This window comes from Nannobrachium achirus (genome assembly GCF_963921795.1).
Source record: "Nannobrachium achirus genome assembly, chromosome: 10".
Classification (NCBI taxonomy): domain Eukaryota; kingdom Metazoa; phylum Chordata; class Actinopteri; order Myctophiformes; family Myctophidae; genus Nannobrachium; species Nannobrachium achirus.
This window is the reverse complement of record NC_137819.1, coordinates 49989687-50010647: the sequence shown is the minus strand read 5'-3', so window position 1 is coordinate 50010647 and position 20961 is coordinate 49989687. Positions and strand designations below refer to the sequence as shown.

The 20961-nt window shown below is 42.0% G+C and overlaps 1 protein-coding gene across 1 annotated transcript in view; it reads right to left on the bottom strand.

The window, feature by feature from the left end:
* Positions 1–13151: 13151 nt before the first annotated feature.
* Positions 13152–20961, bottom strand: part of ndrg1a (N-myc downstream regulated 1a) — a 43978-nt gene continuing 36168 nt past the window's right edge. Inside the window, exons 10-16 of the mRNA XM_080734815.1 lie at positions 20462–20565; positions 19928–19990; positions 19742–19793; positions 18109–18156; positions 17116–17151; positions 16440–16491; positions 13152–15591 (exon numbers count right to left, since the gene is read on the bottom strand). Of these exons, the coding sequence (XP_080590941.1) occupies positions 15389–15591; positions 16440–16491; positions 17116–17151; positions 18109–18156; positions 19742–19793; positions 19928–19990; positions 20462–20565 (558 nt within the window). The 3' untranslated portion in view covers positions 13152–15388. The remainder of the gene's footprint in view (positions 15592–16439; positions 16492–17115; positions 17152–18108; positions 18157–19741; positions 19794–19927; positions 19991–20461; positions 20566–20961) is intronic.

Sequence of the window (20961 nt, the reverse complement as noted above, 5' to 3'; positions counted from 1 at the left end):
TATAATGCTTTTGTGTATTAAAAGATACATTAAAAGATTATGGTGCCTTGACAAGTAAAACTGCATCCTTGACTGTTTACGTTCCGTACCTGTACCAAGTCTGGTCAAACCTGCATGACTAGATTAAGTGAAAGAGAAATATTCAAAACAAAATATTTGTGAAAACAGAGTAAAAGAAGTATAAGCATAGTTGGGAAATAAAAGGCATATGATTACGAATTTTATACATTTTAAAACAAACATCTAATAAAAAAAAGATATATGACAGTCCCTTTTAGCCGGTTCGATTTCAATTTGAGGTGTCAATGACTGAGGGCAATGAATCTGTGCCTGCCAACCATCCTGGACACCTATTACCTAACAATTTCCAGACTGGTTTCACTGGTTTCCCTGGGTCTCACTTTCTGCAGTTTGACACCTCAAATGGACAAAGAGGGGTGGCAGGGGAGGGGCCAAAACAGAGCGGTCTGTCTAAACTTTAGACACTAGTCTTTACAAGTTGTTCACAGCAGGGAGACACAGGAGCAGGGAGGAGCTGGATGTACAAGATGCTTTAACTATCTCATGTGAACACTGACTGGATGCATTACTGTAACTATCTGATGTGAACGTTGACTGGAGGAGAGTGCTTTTCTTTACCGGGAAGAAGAGGCCTTCGATGCAAGCAGCAGAAGCCAAGCTCTTGGCGGAAATACGTGTGACTATAGAGGACAACAGGTAAAAAAGAAGGCATACTTTTCATTCTCTGTGGAATCAACAAGTGGTGGAAAAAGTACAGATATGTTTTAATTAAGTAAAAGTATCAATACGTGTTCTCTCCTCCGCGTCATCAGTGCCCACACCCTAGGTGGGGTTTGTGAAAGGGCCATTCTGTGTGCTGTGGAGTTAGCATGTTAGTTCTCCCCGTGTCTCCTATAGGGTAGATACCCTCACAAAAATATGCAGTAATTCTGGTCTTTATAATGCCTCTGGAACTGGTTGGAATAACGTGTTCCTTCCACGCGCTACGTACAACCGGGGAAGCTCCCCCCTGTCAAGTGATAAGAAGCGGCTTGCTCACTCCTCATGCACTGAAGGAAGCATGAGCTCAGTTCGGGGGCCCTCCCCATTTTGGCAGAGGGAGAGCAGAGCCCAGGATTACAGCTCAGGCAATTGGCACTGGGTGAAAAATGGGTTACAAAATCATGAAAAAAAGAAAATAATTATATATATCCAATCGCTCCTGTTTGGAGCCATGGCGGGTAATTGTACAAAAAAAACCACTGGGACCAGTCTTTTGGGGAGAGAAGGTAAGATAGCCTTCTAGGCCGGAATTCTCCTTTAATGTCACTTCAGTTTAACCAGTTATACGGACCTGAGTTTCACTGTACTTGGTGTGATCTTTTTCAGCCAACAGTACACCAAGTCTCTTCACCAAAAATAGCAGATCTACAAGCTCAAAATGTGTCACGTTTGTGACGCGTTGTGAGCTTAGTTGTAGATTTGGTGAATGTCCCACCCAGAATTAGGATGCTGCGGTTTAAGTGGTTAAACGCAGAGTATAAAAGTTATTCACGATCCGTCCTAATGGAAACAGGTATTCTCTCTCGTTTTCCTTGTGACATACCGGTACTGTATAGGGGGAAAGATTTACATATTTGACATAAATGTGAAGTACTGCAAAGTAACACTGTAATTCAGAGGTGCCGTGGATGAATAAGGTATTTACAGGGGTGACCTGAGACAGAAATGTTTGAGAACTAATGGTCTAACCATTTTTATTCTTGTCTTCAACAGCTTTCTCTGAAGCACCCTGCAGGCTGCAGGGAACTGTGATAATAATTCACAGTTGAGGTTAGGGTTAGGCATAGTGTTTGTGAGGTAAGGGTTAGTTAGGGTAAGGTTAGGGATATAACCACGCCCACCTGGGTGAAAGAGGGAGCCCCTTTTTTGGACAAGATGCTCACAATCCTAGAGTACTGGGATCAGAAGGACGGTCCCCATGACTCACACAACCCCGGACAGCTGTACCTGCTCCTCCTGCTGTGCCTCTTGCTGTGCAAGCTGTGCTTGGGCCTAGTCGTCGGGCACGCCAGCCAGCTACGCCACCATCAACGGCATAGCTCCTCCTTCCTGAGCACGTGCGCGCTGTCCTTCATGGTGGCCGACGCCCTCCTGGCGGTCTCCGTGGCGACCACCTGGTTCCTGGGGCCCGGCAGGTCTCCCGTGTCCGTGTGCTTCGTGCTGGGACACGCCTCCGCCGTGTACGCGGCGCTGCCGCTTCCTACCGTAGGCCTGGGACTGCTGCTGGACCTCAGGGCACCGTCAGGGGATGACATGCTCACGAGCAGGTGAGAGCAGGGGTCATCGCCATGTAGAAGTCTTTTGAGAAATTTTCATTTTTGCCAGGGACAATAAAAATGAGCAGACAATGATATTACCAGAAACACATAAAGATATAGCCCTGAATGACCACAACAGGTCTGTCATTCTGAGAGTGTACAAATGGAACCAAATGGACCGGGGTTCCATTATTTGTACACTCTCAGTGTTAATAATGTGAGTTGTTTTTAAATGTGCTATACAAATACTGTACATTTGATTTGATCCATCCATTCATTCAGGTGGAGCCCCCTCTACAGACCGATCTGTAACGTAGTCATGGTCTTCCTGATGTGGACGTTGGCCGTCGTCGCCTACAACATCAACACGACAGCGACAGGTGTGATGGAAGTGGTGGACAGGGGAGGAGCCACGGTGCTGGTGTGTGAAGTCCACGAGGCCAGAGCGGCCAGCTACGTCACCTTCGGCCTTTTCCTCTACGTCCTTCTGACTCTGCTACCACACCACGACAGGCTGTACGGCTGGTTCCAAGAGGCCGAAAAGTGGAACCGACAGAGAACGACCGAACCTCGCCAGCAGAACCCGGGGAGCGATTTATGGTTCGGATCATCATCCGTGGTGGCGATGACGAAAGAAACCGAGAGCGGCGAGGATAGTGTCCTGACGGAAGAAGAACCTCAAGTCGTCGTGCATCGTTGTCCGTCTCTGTGGGTCAGTTTGACACTGGGCTTTGCTTCGGTGTGGATGCCTTACCTGGTGATATGTGTGATGTGTGACGTGATGTGTGGCTTCGGAATACCTTCCTACGTCATGGTCAACCTCCTGTGGCTGGAGTGCGTCAACAGCGTGCTGACGGGCGTGGCGTTCTGGTTGAAGAGTAACGACGAGGCGGCACAGCACAATAAGCTGCCGGATGACGTGTGTTTGTGCCGTCGATACTGGCGGCTCAGCAAAGGAACCCATCAGCTCACACTGCCTACGACTGTCTGAGGCTCTGAGCGCATACAGGTCAGGAGGGCACTAGTAGGGACATCTGGGCACCTCGATGTAAAATTGGCTATTCTGTCCAATATGTTAAATAAAGGAAAGTATACATGTGAACATGCACAGTGGTAGGCCCCTACATCATTATCAGACTTAATTCTATCCTTTAACTTCTTATTTATGTCCCAAACTGGATAAGCCTATACAGGTTTTGTAGCAATATTAGACCTTAACTGTTGAATCTTTAAGTCTTCAGTCCACTGCAGAACCTAGGGAGTAGCGTCACCAGGAGACCACCAGGAGGCCGACTTATGTAAAACACATTCTTTGATATTACTCCTTCAGATTTTATTCAAAAATCACACAAATCAGTGCACAGTATCTCTATAGTGATGTGATCAAGATATGATGACTAAAACTATGACTGATTTTCTTTCGTCAATGTGGCATTTTCTATTATTTATATCCAGCACCCATTGTAAGGCTGCTAATTCTCCCAAAGTGACTGCAAAAAGATTGCTGCTATTTGTTTCAAAAAGCTTTATACCCTGTATATACAACATGTAATGATACAATGTGACATAGCTCTGTTTAACACAATGCAGTACCCCCTCCAACTGTACATACTTTACCAAATATCTTAATCTGTTTTTATTATATTTTGACACTTGTCATTTGGCAATGAATGGAAACGTTTGTTTTCTCATGCCAATAAAGCTCCTTTGAATTTAATTGAATTGTAATGTCTTTACTGTAAACGGTCTCTGCTATTTCTATAGCTGGTCTTATAGACAGAGCCTGTGTTGCTCAATGTCACTTATCATTTAATCAACATCCTCTTAATGAGAATAATATGTGTAGTGGAGGGTCCATTGCAAGCATTTATTTTGCATGAAAAACATTCCTTGGGTTAACTTTCGGCAGCCCAAAACTGTGAAAAGTGAAAAAAAAAGTGATGATTCATCACTTTCCACAGTTTTGCGGGGCCGAAATCTAGCCCAAGGAATGTTTTTCATGCAAAACAAACGCTTGCAATAGATTCAGAATCATGAAGAACAGACCTCTTTTTTTAAATATTTCTAGTGAAGTCAATGGGACTGTGAATATACAAATGGCCATAACTTTTGTTCGCGATGTTTCCAGCAGAGCAGGCCTCTCATTCTGTGGACCTTAATGACCAAACTAATAGATAAAACAGAAATAAAAAGTACAGCAGAAAATCACAGGTCCCCTCCCATTTTGGTGACTTGGTCCCCGGCTATAACTGAAGACAATCATACAAAATAACTCTTGAATAGTAAGATACCATTGCATTAAACAAACAAACAGAATTATTATAGTGTAGATGTCTAATAAGAGATTCCATGATCAAATCCCAGGCATCATGGTTAATTGCTATTTTTGGCATAACATAGAGAAGACAATATCACTTGTTTTCATGAGTTATAGGGTACAGCCATCTTAACACTTTAATTTCAATCCAAAAGCCATAATTCAATGTTGCACAAAGACTTTGTTATGTCTTTTCTACAATAGCCTCCAATACCCAGACTTTTATTTAGCATTCTCCTCTCTGTCCACTTTTTGGGGGATTTTTGGGACTCACTTTTCTCCGGGTGTTTCGCCTTGATGGGACTCACTTTTTTCCAGGTGTTTCGCCTTGATTTTGGGACTCACTTTTGTGGGGATTTTGGGGGATTTTAGGACTCACTTTTCTCCAGGTGTTTCGCCTTGATGGGACTCACTTTTTTCTAGGTGTTTCGCCTTGATTTTGGGACTTTTTTGGGGATTTGGGACTCACTTTTCTCCGGGTGTTTCGCCTTGATTTTGGGACTCACTTTTCTCCGGGTGTTTCGCCTTGATTTTGGGACTCACTTTTCTCCGGGTGTTTCGCCTTGATTTTGGGACTCACTTTTCTCCGGGTGTTTCGCCTTGGTGGGACTCACTTTTTTCCAGGTGTTTCGCCTTGATTTTGGGACTCACTTTTTGGGGGGATTTTGGGATTTACTTTTCTCCGGGTGTTTCGCCATGATGGGACTCACTTTTTTCCAGGTGTTTTGTCTTGATTTTGGGACATATCCGTTTCCATCAGAACTGACTGAAAATAACTTTATACTTGACATTTAACCATTTGAAACCAAAACCAAAAATAGCTGATCTACATGCTCACAACACGTCACAACGTGATGCGTTGTGAGCTTGTAGATCTGCTAATTTTGGTGAAGAGTTGGCCGTAGATGAAAAAAAACAACTCATCAAGTCCATGCAAATCAGGTCTCCTCCAGGTCTGATATTGCTGAATTCCAAATATCATCAAATTATTCCGAGACACCCCTGGACGGCCGTCACGGCACCCCAGGGTGCCCCGTCACCCACTTTGAAAACCCCTGGTCTAATGTCACATTAATAACCACTTAAACTCTATATTGACTGTTGACTGGTGGTCCACCAGGGCTCTGTACTAGGTCCATGCCTTTTTCCCCACTATGCCAAATCTGTTCTATAGTGAAAATAGACAATCAACAAGCTCAAATGCTACTACTGATCTATTGTCACCAAATGCTACGGGGACTAGAATAGGCTTCATCTGGATGTTTTTTTTCCTTCTATACACAAGCTGTACCCTCTATGATGCTCAAGAGGGCACATTACCCAACATAAATTATCCCTTAAAATTAGCTTTTTTTCTATTGATTACTCATGCCATAGACTTGAGTTCAATAATATATTTTTTTGTATTTGTCACATTCCTAAAACAAAAATGTGATTATAGTAAATTTAGGAAAAAAGGGTATACCCGCACTCTCTGAAGTAGTTTCTTTTATGTATTAATTTAAGCACAACAACAGTCTCACCGTGTAGACGGACCGGTTTCGGCCTGTGGCCTTCCTCAGCGTCTGTCATATTTTAGTATTTCAGCATGCTGCTTTGTAGCATGCTGAAATACTAAAATATCTAAAAACAGATTGAACACAAAAAAAAAATTGTGTCCCAAACAATAAAATAAGATCTGGTTGTCCCAGAGGTGAAATGGTCCTTTAAGTCCCGGAAGACACATTGATTGGGCAGTAGTCACTGAGTGGCAGCATGCCTGTCGCACTTCCACCTATCCTTTGATAGACGGAGTTCCAATGAACTGCAGCGGTAGAAGAGGTATCAAGCTTTTTAGATCTATGGGCCATCCAACCCTTGATGCCAAGTGCCAATCAGGGAAGCATTAGGTACCATTTGTATAGACTTGGTATGAGTCCCAGGGCTCTATTATGATCCAGGTCTTATGCCTTATGCCTTAACTTCTTTGCCTTTTTTTACTATTTTGTTTTTGTTTTTTAAATATTTGAAATAGCTGATCTGCAAGCTCACAATGTGCAGATGTAGATCAGCATTTGAAGTATTTAAAAATGTTTTTCAAAATAGTGAAAAAAAGGTAAAGAAGTTAAGGCATAAAGCATAAGACCTGGATCATAATAGGGCCCCCAGTCTCAGGATGGACACAACCAAAAAGCCACTTCACCGAGCTGGCACTTCTAAATAGCAAGAAATGTTTCCAGTCGTGACTATAGAGCTAAACTAGCAGACTGTCAGGGCTCTATTATGATCCAGGTCTTATGCCTTAACTTCTTTGCCTTTTTTTTTTACTATTTTGAAAAACATTTTTAAATACTTCAAATGCTGATCTACATCTGCACGTTGTGAGCTTGCAGATCAGCTATTTGAAATATATAAAAAAAAATGTCTATATAGTAAAAAAAAGGCAAAGAAGTTAAGGCATAAGGCATAAGACCTGGTTCATAATAGAGCCCTAAATGTTGCAGTGTTAAGGGCAAATGATTTCATTAGCGGTGAATGTCTTTACTTCCTCAGTCATTCCCAACGTTGGGCTGCCGCAATGCTATGGATCAGAAGATTACTGTGTCACAGCCACCCTTCAAAGACGAGAGCAAATTTGATTCCAAATAGTTTGACATGCGCTTTTACAAGTATCCCATAGGGGCACTACATGTTACAGCTGCTACATCGACTGCCAATAGGTGTATTTTATGTCTGTACTATACACAGTACAGAGATGCTGACAATGTTTACAGGTGCAGACAGGTAGCAGTTACTACACTGACTGCCATAGTGCATGTTGGTAGTGCACATACTACATTGTAATCTTATGTAGCTACAGGTACACAAGATGTGAACAAAATAAAACATTACATTTGACGCCCTCTGCTGGTAGGTGTCACAATGACCATTCAGTAGGTAAATAAGGCATCTCCAGCAAGCAGGTTTCTAAAAGCTTTATTACACTTACAAATACAATTAAAACACAAGACAACTTAAGACAGCACTAAAATGTAAGCCTTTCTAAAAGTATAAACACAATATGCCCAAACTGAAGTCTTACATTTTGAGTAAATAAATAACTTCAACACCTATACATAACACAATCTTTGACACGGCAGCTACCGTCGGACATTGATGCGTGTGATGGTCAGAGGCTCGAGGTCAGACTGAGAGCGATCAGACTGAGTGCACAGGTATGGATGCAGGCTATCATTAAAGCACTGGCCAGAGAATGTGTAGATGTGAGAGTTGGCATCCACATTATAGAAAGAGACCTGTCCCACATGACAGTCTACATAGACCCCCACAGCCTGTGGTTTCTCTTTCACTGACAGATTGAATGCAGAAGACACCGAGCCATATGCTCGGTATTGGCCGGCATCCAGCACCATGACCCAGCATCCATTCCTGACAGACATGCTGACCGGTTTCTTTCTGTTAACAGACCATCTCGCAACTCCTACAGCCCAACTAGTCTTTCCCTTTACCTGAACTTCAAAGTAAAACTTCCCTAACCCGAACCCTTCCTTTGATAGCACGGCATGATACTTAAATCTCTTTGAAGTATCAGGAACGTTCTGAGGTGTTGCTCCAAGCATCACAGCTTTCCCATCCGGGGACACAATGAGATTACGGTGTGCGGTGTGTGGGTCAAGGGTCACATTCACTGCAAAAGCCTTCAGCCTCTGCAGAAGAGCTGCACAGCTTCTCACACAGGTGGCATCAGGCATCTGGTCCTTGTCGATCAGAGACAGGAACAGGACAAGGCGATTGTGACCAAGGCCATGTAGATGCTCCAAGTCAAGACCTGATACAGGAGCATTCAAAGTGTGGCCCCTGAGGCCTGCAACTCTCAGGTGAGGCTCCAGGTGCATCTCACAGAAAGACGTTAGGCATTCTAGACAAGACACAACAGCCTTGTCCTTCCACGCAGAACAGACGTCACAAAGAACACCAGCAGCAGATACTTCAGCCCACTTCTTAAGTCCTATAGCCAACCCTGACAAGACAGTATTGACTTGCATTTGAGGTCTGGTTGGAAAGAAGGGTGCATTACAAAGAGGACACTTGTAAGGACATGAAGGACACGCCTTCCTGTTCCAGCAGTGTTGAATACACGCCTTGCAGAAGTTGTGTCCACATGGTGTAGAGACCGGCTCTGTGACCACATCCAGACAGATCGCACAGAGCATGTGCTCCTCTCTCAGAAGAAACCTGGAAGTCGCCATATCTGGATAGAGAGAAGACAAAGCATTTGAATCTTAAATTAAGCCATTTCAGTTGTAGATACACCGACTCCTAGTGTCCCCATTCCAGGGCTAACATTCAGTGAAAATAGCCAATCTACAAGCTCACAACACATAGCGTTACAACACTTGGGAGCTTGTAGATCAGTCAATTTTAGCAACAATATTTAGTGTAGCACAAAAAGTAGAGTCCTTTGGAATCTGGTTCAACTACGTATAAGGTATAAATGGTTAAATGTGTAAATGTAGTTGACCAGGGCAGTGGTGTAAAGTAACCAAGTACATTTACTCAAGTAAACTCATTTTCAGTACTTTTACTACACCTCAGAGGCAAATATTTTACTTTGACACCACTACAATTATTCAAAACTTTAGTTACTTGATGTTGTATGTTTACATTAACCTCTTCAGCCCTATATACATTTTGGCCTTTTTGTTTAACTCGTGAAATGGGACAGTCGGCATGAGTACTTTCTTTTCCCGTGAGCATCTCTCCATTCCAACAGACACTAACCCCATCTCTTACCCGAACCTTAACCTCTATGGAAGTGTTGCCACTCCGACAATAAGAAGTCACTGTCGGTGTGGCGACATGTATATCCCCACAACAACTGGGATATTTCTATCCAATGTCAGCGTCAGCAGAGCTTAATCCTTGCTAGACTATTAGTGACTCACCAATGGGAGTTGTAGCGTTCTATGGATGAGGTTGGACTGGAGGAGAGGGGAAGCGGGCCAGCAGCAATCGAGTTTGACAAACAGGGCCTTCTTGGGAGTACAGCTGAATAACATGTGCCTCAAGGTTCCGTCCGTGCAGCCGAAACTCTTCTTCCTATAGAGCCAAAGAAGATGACATTAACAATACGGTTATCATGTACGTCCCTTATCCCAATGCTTCTCAAACATGATGGACCATGATGGACCTCCAGAAGGCATTTGACACCGTAAATCATTCTATTCTGATTGAGAAACTAAAAGCCATCGGTCTTGACAGCGCAGCAGTGAGGTGGATGCAGTCTTACCTGGTGGGGAGGGAACAGGTGGTGGAGATTAACGGTACCCTGTCCCCCCCCCTCCCGGTAAACTGTGGTGTTCCTCAAGGTAGCATACTGGGACCTCTGTTGTTCCTAATATACGTGAACGACATGGCATCTGCTTGTGACTGCAACCTGTTCCTGTTCGCGGATGACTCGGCTCTCCTAGTCTCGGGCAAGGACCACTTGCAGGTTGAGAAGACACTTAACTCTGAACTAAGTAAGATCTGCACATGGCTTAACGACAACAAATTATCAATTCACCTGGGTAAAACAGAGTCCATCCTCTTTGGATCAAATCATAACCTCAAAAAAGTTGATAACTTCACAATCAAAGTGGGTGACAAGGTCATAACACGAAAAAACGAAATCTCTTACTTAGGATGTATCCTTGAAGCTAATCTTTCCAGTGAAAAAATGACTTCTAAAGTAATAAATAAAATCAACCAACGAACTCGTTTCCTACAGAGGATCGCCCCGATGGTCAATTCCAACACACTGAAGACCATAGCTGGTGCAATAATCCAGCCCCTCTTTGACTACGGAGTCCACGTATGGTATTGTGACGCCCCACAAGCCCTGAAAACTAAACTACAAACAGCCCAAAATAAACTAATTAGGGTCCTGCTTAGACTTCCCTATCAGACTCACCTCACCGCTACTCACCAGTTAAGAGTGGGGTGGCTCAGAGTAGTTGACAGAGTACAGCAACTTGCAATGGGCCTGGTGTACAAGATACACTACACCACTATGATACCCAAGTACCTGTCAAAATACTTTATAAACATTAAGGATGTCCATAATTACAACACCAGAGGCAGCGCCACAGATCACTTTCAACCCAGAGTCAAAACCAACAAAGGGTCAAACTCTTTTTTCTGCTATACCACCAAAATGTGGAAAGCCTTACCGAAGGCCACAAAGGAGTGTGGATCACTAGCATCCTTTAAAATTGCCCTGAAAAACCACTTACAGGCAGCAGCCGTTCGCAACTGGTAAAAAAGAATCTAGCCCAACCCTACCCTCCCCTGCCCCTTCTTTGTATATACTGTTTGTTTTGACTTACTGTCTTCTATTTTGTTTTTCTTTACATATCTACTGCATAGTACTGTGTTCTATTTGTCTGTCATTCAATGTTATATGAGATACTTCAATGGTTTCCAGTGGAAATAAGCTTAGTCTTTTCATGGATCTCCTTTTAGTAGACCTTGTACCAGTGAACTGTACCGTCATGAAACTGTACCTTTTCCTATGCAAACTTCTAATAAGTCTTCAAAACATTCTTTCATGCCAAAATAAATAAAATAGGGTTTAATTGTTTAAACTTTTCCTAATTTTGCTGTGGACCCCCTGGAACTCCCTCAAAGTCCCTGTAGGTCTACCTCACTTTTAGAACCACTGCCTTATCCACTCCATTCTCCATCATCATAATGGAGACACATGCAGTCATGCACACACATTAGCTGATAACGTCACGCCTACCAACAACATCAAAATGCACTAGTTCTGAACAATAGGCTAAGTTTATATTTAATTAAACTAATACATTTTCTTACCTCAAACTGTGGCGCAAGTTTCATAAGACACTTGTGGGTTCAGGCAGGGTGGATGTTGAAGTCTAACCAAGGGAAAGCGTTCTATTACTGTAGCTTTATTTAATGTGACTATAGTCTATAAGTGCAGCTGAAAGTAATCACACGGGTGTGTTTCATTTAGGCGTTATGTGCCGGGCTGCGCCTGCCAGCATGCATGGCTCCTATACTGTTATCTTCCCGCTGGCACACAGAAAGAGTAAATGAAACACACCCAAAATTAACTTTCAGCTGGGAAAAGGGCTAGGGTGAAGTTAGCCAGAATGACCACAAGATGTCAATGTTGTTCAATATTCTGAGATGTAATGACGGCGTCACACACTTTTTCGTGTCAAGTGACAAACACCCCAGCCATAGACAGTAAATAAGTGTCATACATATTCTGAAGAAAATCTGTAGACTTGACATTCAGTAATTGGGTCTTGTGATCAAAATAAGAACATTATAATGGTGTGAAAAAATTAAATAAAAACAATTGACATGGACACATTGTGTCCACATATTGATGACCCCTAGCTGGCCCTGATCATGTCTTGTCATTGAGTATCATGGTCAGTATCATGTCACCAAATAATTCAACTTGCTTATAAAAAGCTTATAAAAAGGTGAAATCATCAATAAAACACCTTATCAAATAGTTGGACAAGATATTTATATTAGAACACGTTAGAACTATTTCATGGTCAGAAAATGGTCACCAAAGCTCTGAATTTAATAATTAAATTGAGGAATTATGTCAGTCAAGTCAACCAACTGAATTGTCAAGGTTTATTAAACCACCATTCAAGAGGCCATTTTGTAGGCCTATATTGTGCTGGTTGCGTCCGAAACCACATACTGACCCACTACACAGTAGGCATATATTCTGCCTACTATTTAGTATAGGTCTAAGCAGTAGGATTTCACTGTAGGACATAGGCTACTAAAAAGTTGGCATACCAAATAGAATGTCAGTGTGATATTTTGTACACAGCAGGCTTCAGCAGGCCTGGCAAGCTGTCCAAAATCCCTTACTAACTAACATACAGTAGTATGCTATTTAGTATGTCAAATTACTTTTTTTGTATGTCCAAAGTGAAACCCTACTGCCCAATGTATATGCTTTACCAAAAAATAGCTTAAAGGACAACTTTAGTTTTTTACAACGAGGGTTCATATTTTAGATTGTAATTAAAGAATATAAAAGATGAGTGCTAAAAGTATTTCATTTACTTCGTTCTATTGTTTTAGAGATTCTTATTTCAGTGGTTGGGGGCATGCGTACAAGTTAAGTGGCTAAATATGTCATTTTACACAGAATAAGCCCATTCCCAACCTTTCATGGTTAGATGTGACTTATGGGGGCTAGAAGTGTTACTCTAAATAGCAATAAAGAAACTGCTGGCTTATTGTGTCTAAAAATACATATTTAGCCACTTGTACACATGCCCCCATGCATACGCATGCCCCACATTTTAGCACGGTAAACGTGATAAAACAATAGAACGAAGCAAATGAAAACATTTTAACACTCACTTTTTTTTCTCTAATTACAATCTAAAATATGAACCCTTGTTGTAAAAAAACAAAGTTGTCCTTTAAATGAAAAAGGTTACAGCATTTATGGCACAAGGGAACATGACACAATGAAGGAAGGCAAGTTACGTTTTTGGATTTTTATTTATTGTCTTTTTTTATTTTTTTAATAAATACAAACCCTTTTGCCGTTTTTTAAAAATGCTTATTATTAGGCAGATGTGCACCTTTACAAAGCCATTGTTATGTGTTCTTCTACAGAGCTGGCAAGTGTTGCTGTAGTGTAGTGCAAGTAAAAAGAGTATATAGAGTGTATGTCATGTCAATTTGTTATGCTTGATTAAGCTCCGTCGTATGGCCATATTGCATGCCAAAAAAACAGCGATCTACAACGCTCACAATACTAGTCGTACATCGTGACACATTTATTTTTGGCATGCAACACCGTCGTACGTAGAAGTATAAATCAGGATAATCTGCACACCCAAAAAAATAACAAATTCCATGGCACATATTTGTTCCATTGTACTTGATGATTGCATAGAAAATACTTTTAAAAGATAAGATTGGCCAGGATTAGTAGATTAAAAGCGTACAATGCAATAAGCCATTTAATTGTTTTTCTTTCTTTTTGACTATGCGTTTTTTTTACATGAAGCATCACATCTTCGCTGGAATGTTCTAAAATATGAGAACAATATACTTATCATTTGATTCCATAAAAAGTCAACATAGCTGCGGCGTTAACTGATGAACATTAGAACTTTATAACTGAACTTTAGGACATTGTTAGAAAGGGAAAAAAATATATAAAATGTTCCAGAGAACTCTGCAATGGGGACATTTAAAGTATCCCTAAAAACAAACAGAGCCATTACAGGAATAGGACATGTATAATGGATTAAATTCTGTTCCCTTAATTTCAAAGAGGAATAGCAATTTAATTTTCAAAGACAAAACAAAACACCTTTGTTTATTCCAATATCTCCCTATATCTTTTTCTCTACATCTACAAAACCTACTCTTGACATCAACTCGGAAAATATGAGTGTTAATAATCATCGACAAAAAACAAACAATTACAATGATAACAAAGAAAAAAGATAAAACAAGTAATTTACAGTCAACATACAGATACAGCATATCGCCGCTGTCGGGTGGAAACCTCATATGTCCAAAACTGTTATGCTTTTCAGGATAAAAAAGTAGCAGCAGAAGCTGCTACTTTTTTGTGATGCTGTATTTATGATCAACTATGGCATTAATTTACGAAAAAACACAAAAAGGTTAGAATAAGGAAGAGGTTTCTGCCAGGCAGCAACAATATTTTGAAAACAAAACAAAAAAAAATCTGTGTCAATGTGATACCCACTATGGACCAGTACTGGTTGCGGGGTAGGGGGTGCGGGATAGGTGGGTTGGTGGTTGGTTGGGGTGTAGAGACAGAAAAAAGAAAATTATACATGAGAGATTAAAATGAGATAAAATGTACAAGCTGGTGTACATTTTTTTTTCTCTGAAAGCCACTGCTCTCTCCCACATTCTCTGTATGTGTCCCTGTGCTGTGTGGCTGCTAACTAACTAACCAACCAACTCACCTAACTAACCCATGACGGGAGCAAACCGAGTTGAGCCCTTTATCTCCAAGGATGGGTTCAGGAACTGACGACTAGTCTAGCACACCAACACACAAATTAAGGCCAATTTGCTTCCATTTAAACCACTTCAGTTCTATATTACTTTGTTGCGCGATGGACAGCGGATATACAGTAGCAGACCTGGCTATGAGCTTGCAGTTTTTCGTTTTAAACATTTCTAAAATGTTTTAAAGTTTTATGAAATGTTATGAAATTATGACCTGCCCAAAATAGGGACTCTGGAGTTTTAAGAGGTTAATTCCACTGAATGCTTAGTGGATAGCTTGCTGACATAATATTCATATTTTGGACAGTGAAAAGGCGCCGCTGTGTTTCTGCGGCTGGGTCGTTTCGACGGATACATATTAGCCTTTAACATCTCCTATAACTCTTTGGCATGGAAGAACAACGACTTTCTTTTCCAAAAGCTGGGGTACTCTGTCTCCCTATTGCACTTCTTACGTTTTTTTAACCGAGTGTGTGTGTAATTGTGAGTTTTTATGCGCATATCGTCCTTCTAAACACCCTCAAATCAGTCCCACATCTACATTCTTTCTACCTGCATCTTAGAAATATGTGTGTTGGTGTGTCAGGAGTTAGAAGCAGCGCAGCCAAGACCCGCGAGGGATCTCTTTTCTTTCCTTTGAGGGGTTTTGTGTGTGTGTGTGTGGTCGGGTAGGGTGTTGTTTTGAGGGGGTGGGCTTGCGTTGCCCACAGCGTCCACCCTAACAGGACACCTCGGTGGACTTGAGCACCTTGTCCACACCGCCGTCATGCGTGTGGCTGCGGCTGCGGCCCTCGTTGGTGTGTGAGCGCGAGCGGTTGCCCTCGTTGGTGTGGGAGCGCGAGCGGTTGCCGTCCATGGAGGCCATGCTGGAGCCGGAGGCGGTGCGGGAACGCGCCAGTCTGGTCATGCTGGCCGAGGGCACTGAGGAAGAGGAGGACAGGGGCGTCATTTGGGGCAACAGGGGATATCAATTGCCACCCCCTGGTGTTCTCATTTAACTGTATATTATGTTATGCCTATATTGTCCCCAACTAAATAAATGCAACATGGCTAAACTAAATCTATACAATCCTCATTCAATATGAGTTATATGCTCTAACATTTTAGCATAGATCTGGTCATCATAACCCCCGAAAATTTGCCTCGTAAACCGCCCTCTTCCGGAAACCATTTCATTACTGGATTACGGAAGTAATCATACTGTGCATTCACTCACTCATTCCTTCCCACAATATAAGTCTGGACTTTGGGCTATAGGCAGCTTGAAAAGTGGGCGGGAGTACTTGCCTTGACAGACAGACAGACTCCTCTAACCAATCAGCGTAGCAAAACATCTCTCAGCCAGTCGTAAGAACGGCAAACAAACACATCTTTTCGGCCGATGTACTCCGCTAGCGCATACTCCTGTTCCTTTTTAATTGTTGTAATTAATTCCAACTCTGAAATAACTTCACTTATTGTTTCAGCGTAAACTGTTACACTTGTTGCATCGAGGGCAGCCATGTTGTTTTGAAAATGCTGCAGCAAGCATCTACGTCACCATCTACAGATGGACCAAACAGGGGAAGCTTTTCACTTGTTGTGTGGACAGCAGTTGAAACGCAGTCACTGATTGGCCCCGATCAGAAAATGATCGGGGCCAACTTCTGCTGAAATCCAGACCTCATACTGTGGGAAGGAGGAATGAGTGAACGTAGTATGAGGGATGGCCCGCCAGGCTACAAAGGTACGGCATTGTCGTGCGTGTTTCTTTGCATAGGCCTACTTACTGTATCCCATGCCCTGAACGAAGTACTTGAAAGCCTCTGTCAGTTTGGCAGGCTGCAGAAAGATAGAGAGAGAGACAAAGAGAGAGAGATTTAATGAGTGACATCAAGACTGATTATGGTATTTGTTTACATATCACTGTTTTCGCTGGCTTCTCTTTGAGTGGGCCCGTCTGTGACAGCTGCTGTCTCTCTGCTAATGATGTGCGAAGCAGGCCAGTGAATTAGAACAACACGCCAACTGTGGCTCACAGTCTGTTGTGTTGCCGACTTCCTAATGCTCTTAAAGCAGCAGGCTTTTTACAGAACCCCCCCCCCCCCCCCCCCCCCCCCCCAATACACTGATTATCCAGTCGTTCCCCGGCCTGCTCTAAGACATTATCCACTTTAGCCTACTTCAGTATACATTATCATTGCAGGAACCTCTTATCACTATATTCAAACCTTTTGTGTTTTTTCTTTTCTGTAAATGAGCGCCCCACTTGGCTCATACTACAGCAGCACAAAAAAGCATGTAGCTGATTCAAGCATGCAGATCTATGGAGCCATGAATAATTTCTAATAACTTCTTCCCCAATAATAGCAAGGCTTTATGGGGGAGTCATTTATGAATGGGTAAACTATCCCTTTAACAGCTCCGTCTCTCTCATTCGCACGATAGAAAAACAAATATACACACCTGGTCAGACTGGGGCAGTCCACCACAATCAGACATCTAGGGACGAAATGGAATAAGAAAAAACAGGTTATTAGCATTTAGCATGTGTTTACACGCCATTCGTCCATTCGTACAACGGCCCATTACTCCCCCAACTCCCTCGTTTCCATTCAAACTGTTCCCATTTGCTAGGTCTCCCAGACAGTTAACCTAAAGTGCACCTGGCGTCGCATAATGGAAGTGTAATGTGTAAAGTAACTAAGTACATTTACTCAAGTATTCTACTTAAGCAAAATGTTGACATTTTACTATACTGGAGGAGGATTTCCGATGTTCAATATTATACTTCTACTCCACTACATCTCCGAGGCAAATATTGTAGCCTACCTTTTACTATCCTGCAATTATTTGAAAACTTCAGTTATTAGTTACTTTGTAGATTGGAATTATTATTACAAACATACATTAAACACTTCAGCCCTATTTAAATTTGGCTATTTGAAAGTAGCCAAATTAAAAAATGCTGTGAGCTTGTAGATCCGTCAATTTTCAAAAGATTTTACTACACTTTATACATAATTATGATAACTTGTGAAACCTGAAATTCTGCATAATGAGTACGCTTACTTTTGCTACTTTTAAGTGTAATTTGATGCCAACACTATGTACTGTTTTTACTCAGGTAAAGTTTGATTACCAGACTACTTTTACTTAAGCAAAAAGACATTTAGTACTATGTTTCCACCACTGGATAAAGTGCACCAGCCTGCCGTGGCATAACAGGAGCCCCATTTAGCGCTGGGTTGTGCAACATAAAAACGGTGCTACAGGGGCAAGGACAGCAGGTTAATGCGGCCGCACCTCGTCTGCTGCTCGTACCATTTGGGGTTAATGTGTCACCGGGTAAATGATCTGCTGAGCCAACGGAATCTTATCAGCTCCCAACGCCAAGCTCACCGAACCCGATGGTAGCTATTAATACCTGAACCAGGCTAATGGTTCTCTTCTCCTCACCTTGAGCAGTGTGGTCTTTGTCGGGTCCAGCTTGGTGTTGCACTCCACCTGTGGAAAACAAGAGGAAAAGTCGTTTAAGTAACACATTTTATTTGTACAAAAATAATCGATTCAGCCATGCTTTGTGATTCGGCAGGGCACGATTCTGCATCGATGCAGCAACGTAAAATAATCGATTATAGCCAATACAATTTATATATTTTATTTTAACACAATTAGTGCCTCTTAATCTGAAAGTTGCTTGGTGCCTCGGTGCCACGCCGTTTCCTCCATAGGCCGCCGCTATTATTTTGAAGGGCCGGAAGGGGTTTGTTTTTGTTTTTTTGGATTATCACTTGACGGCAACGATTACGTCATCTAGTCACATGACAGTGTGGGCCCACAAGAGAACATGGCTGCGCCCACCTTTTGTGTACAGTATGGAAGAGTGGAGACCATCCTTTGTATAAGAATGTCCCTTTTGGAGAAAATGAAGTCTATTTATGGGCCTCTCAATGGATTTACTATGGAGGACGTTAACTTCGCGTGCACGCCCGACGTGCGTTGTAAACAAATCGCGGACATTGCCGATGCGGGCGGGACCGGAGCGACGTACAGTAAGTAATAATATCTTTACTGTATATACAGTAAGATTCACAGTCCTCACCGTCAACGGCGCCATGGTATTAACCCTTTCAATGACGGTGAGCGCCGTCAACAGCAGCAGAACAGTTAAGGAGACGGTAGAGTTGTTGATTACACAGCAGTTTCTAAATAAAATATATTGTTCATATCTGATTGCTTGTATTGACTGATGACAAATTTGCCATGTTGTGCAGTAATATAAGAAATTGTGATGCATTGTAGAATCGAATCGTTAACTGGTGAATCGTGATTGAATCGTGAGGTCAGAGCCGATGCAAACCCCTAAAGGGGGTCCCCTCTTTATTGTGATCCTTTCCCCAAAGTTACTTAAAATGTTTTCCCCCAAAAGGAGTTCTTCTTAATTGAGGGTTTTATCAATAGTAGATGCGTGGACTCAACTAAATAAACATAAACCCTTTGCGGACTGCTGCAATGACTTGAAGTTCTAATACAGTACATGTTGAACGCAGGTACTGTATTTCCATGACCAGTATTAAAACCTAAAACAAAAACTGAATAATAAAGTTAAACATTCACACCATCGTGACAAATTGGTGGTGTTTGTTGGTGGGGTTACGGGCCAGGAAAACATTTCATGGCATTTTGCCTTCTGTTCTCCATCTTATAGTTCAAGTTAAAGTGTTATCCTTGAAAAGGTTAATCCTGAATGTTTCCAAAGGGCTTAAATAACAAACCAGAAACACGACTGACACATGTCAGCTGGGTAAAGTAGAACCAGTTGGCATTAATGATTTTCCCGTATTGTACACACTTTAACCACTTAAGTCCTATATAACGTACTTCTTTGCAGAGTCTCGTGATAAAGACAGTTGATTCACACAATTCTCTGTAGCAATTGAATATTGCTATTGTAAAGGTATGAGGAATAGCAGCTATTTCGCAACATTCTTTAAATATTTTGGGAAAAAACGATGTATTGTTGTTTTGTTGGCCTATAATGCATGCCCGAAACAGGGACACCTTCCTGGGAAAGTGTCTGTCAACTCACCACAGCATCGACGGCAGGCGAGCTGTCTCCAACCACTAGCATGGACTGACACCTGCAACCAACCAGGCCACACAGAAACATTGCTGGTCAAACATTGCGATCATTTGTGGTTTTGTCTTTCAAGGTGAACATGGATGATGTTACACAACAAACACTTGTTTAGTTTTTTCTTTTTAAACAACTTACTTGAGCGTTCTGACGTTAACGGGGGATCCGGGGATCGGCCTCTCGATTTCCAGATCTCTCCGGCTGCAGAGGAATAAAATATATATATATATATATTTTGTTTTTGAATGGCCTGAATTTGCCTTCAACTTGCTGCTAAAGATCCTTAATTTGCTGCTAAAGATCCTTAAGCTCAAGTTAGCGTGGCCGTTTCATTCATGCCGACATTACCCCAAGTAATTCTGTCCAGAGGAGGCAAATCATAACCACCTCCAATGCATTTGACAAAAGCTGCACGCAGTTATATCAAAGATGGTTCATTTATGAAGATACGCCATCCTAATTGGAGCCACTAGAGGCGACATGGTACACAAATCCTAAAAATTATCTCAGAAGTGGACGTTGGCGTCTGATGGCAGATGGCAAGTTGCCTGTACCAATGTAGTGGCGACGTTCACCTACAATCCAGTGGCCAATGGGATATCAACGTATATTAAGTCTATGGCAGCACGTACCCTAGGCCAGCAGGGGAGTTAATTTGATGCATTTATTTACCTGTTGTAGGACTTGACAAAGAGCTGCAGGTTGAACTGGTTCATGCCGTTCAGGATGTGGTGGCGGTATGTCAGGATCATGTCGGGGTTGTTCTGGATCTCGTCCTGTTAAGAGTTAAGACGTGGACAAAACAATGATTGTGAGCATTATTTATAAAGCACTTTTCATATGTAGAAATGCAAAGTGCTGTACAATACAGCAAAACAGATTAAAAACAAGAAAACAGCAGAAACTCCCCGAATTTCTTGAGGTAATGTCTGTTCAACAGATTATATGAACGCAGCATCACCATCATTCCATAAAGGCCCTTGAGGCTTTTTGTGTTATCCGTTTAGCATGATTGTATAATCGTACCACAGCACTATTTGCAAACTGTTAATAAAGAATTCAATCATTCTATTTTTTTCTTCCGGGTATACGACTTGCCGAAGATCTAAAGTCGACTCAGGGAATTAGAATAACACAAGCATAGAATAAGTCAACCATTTAATAATAAAAGC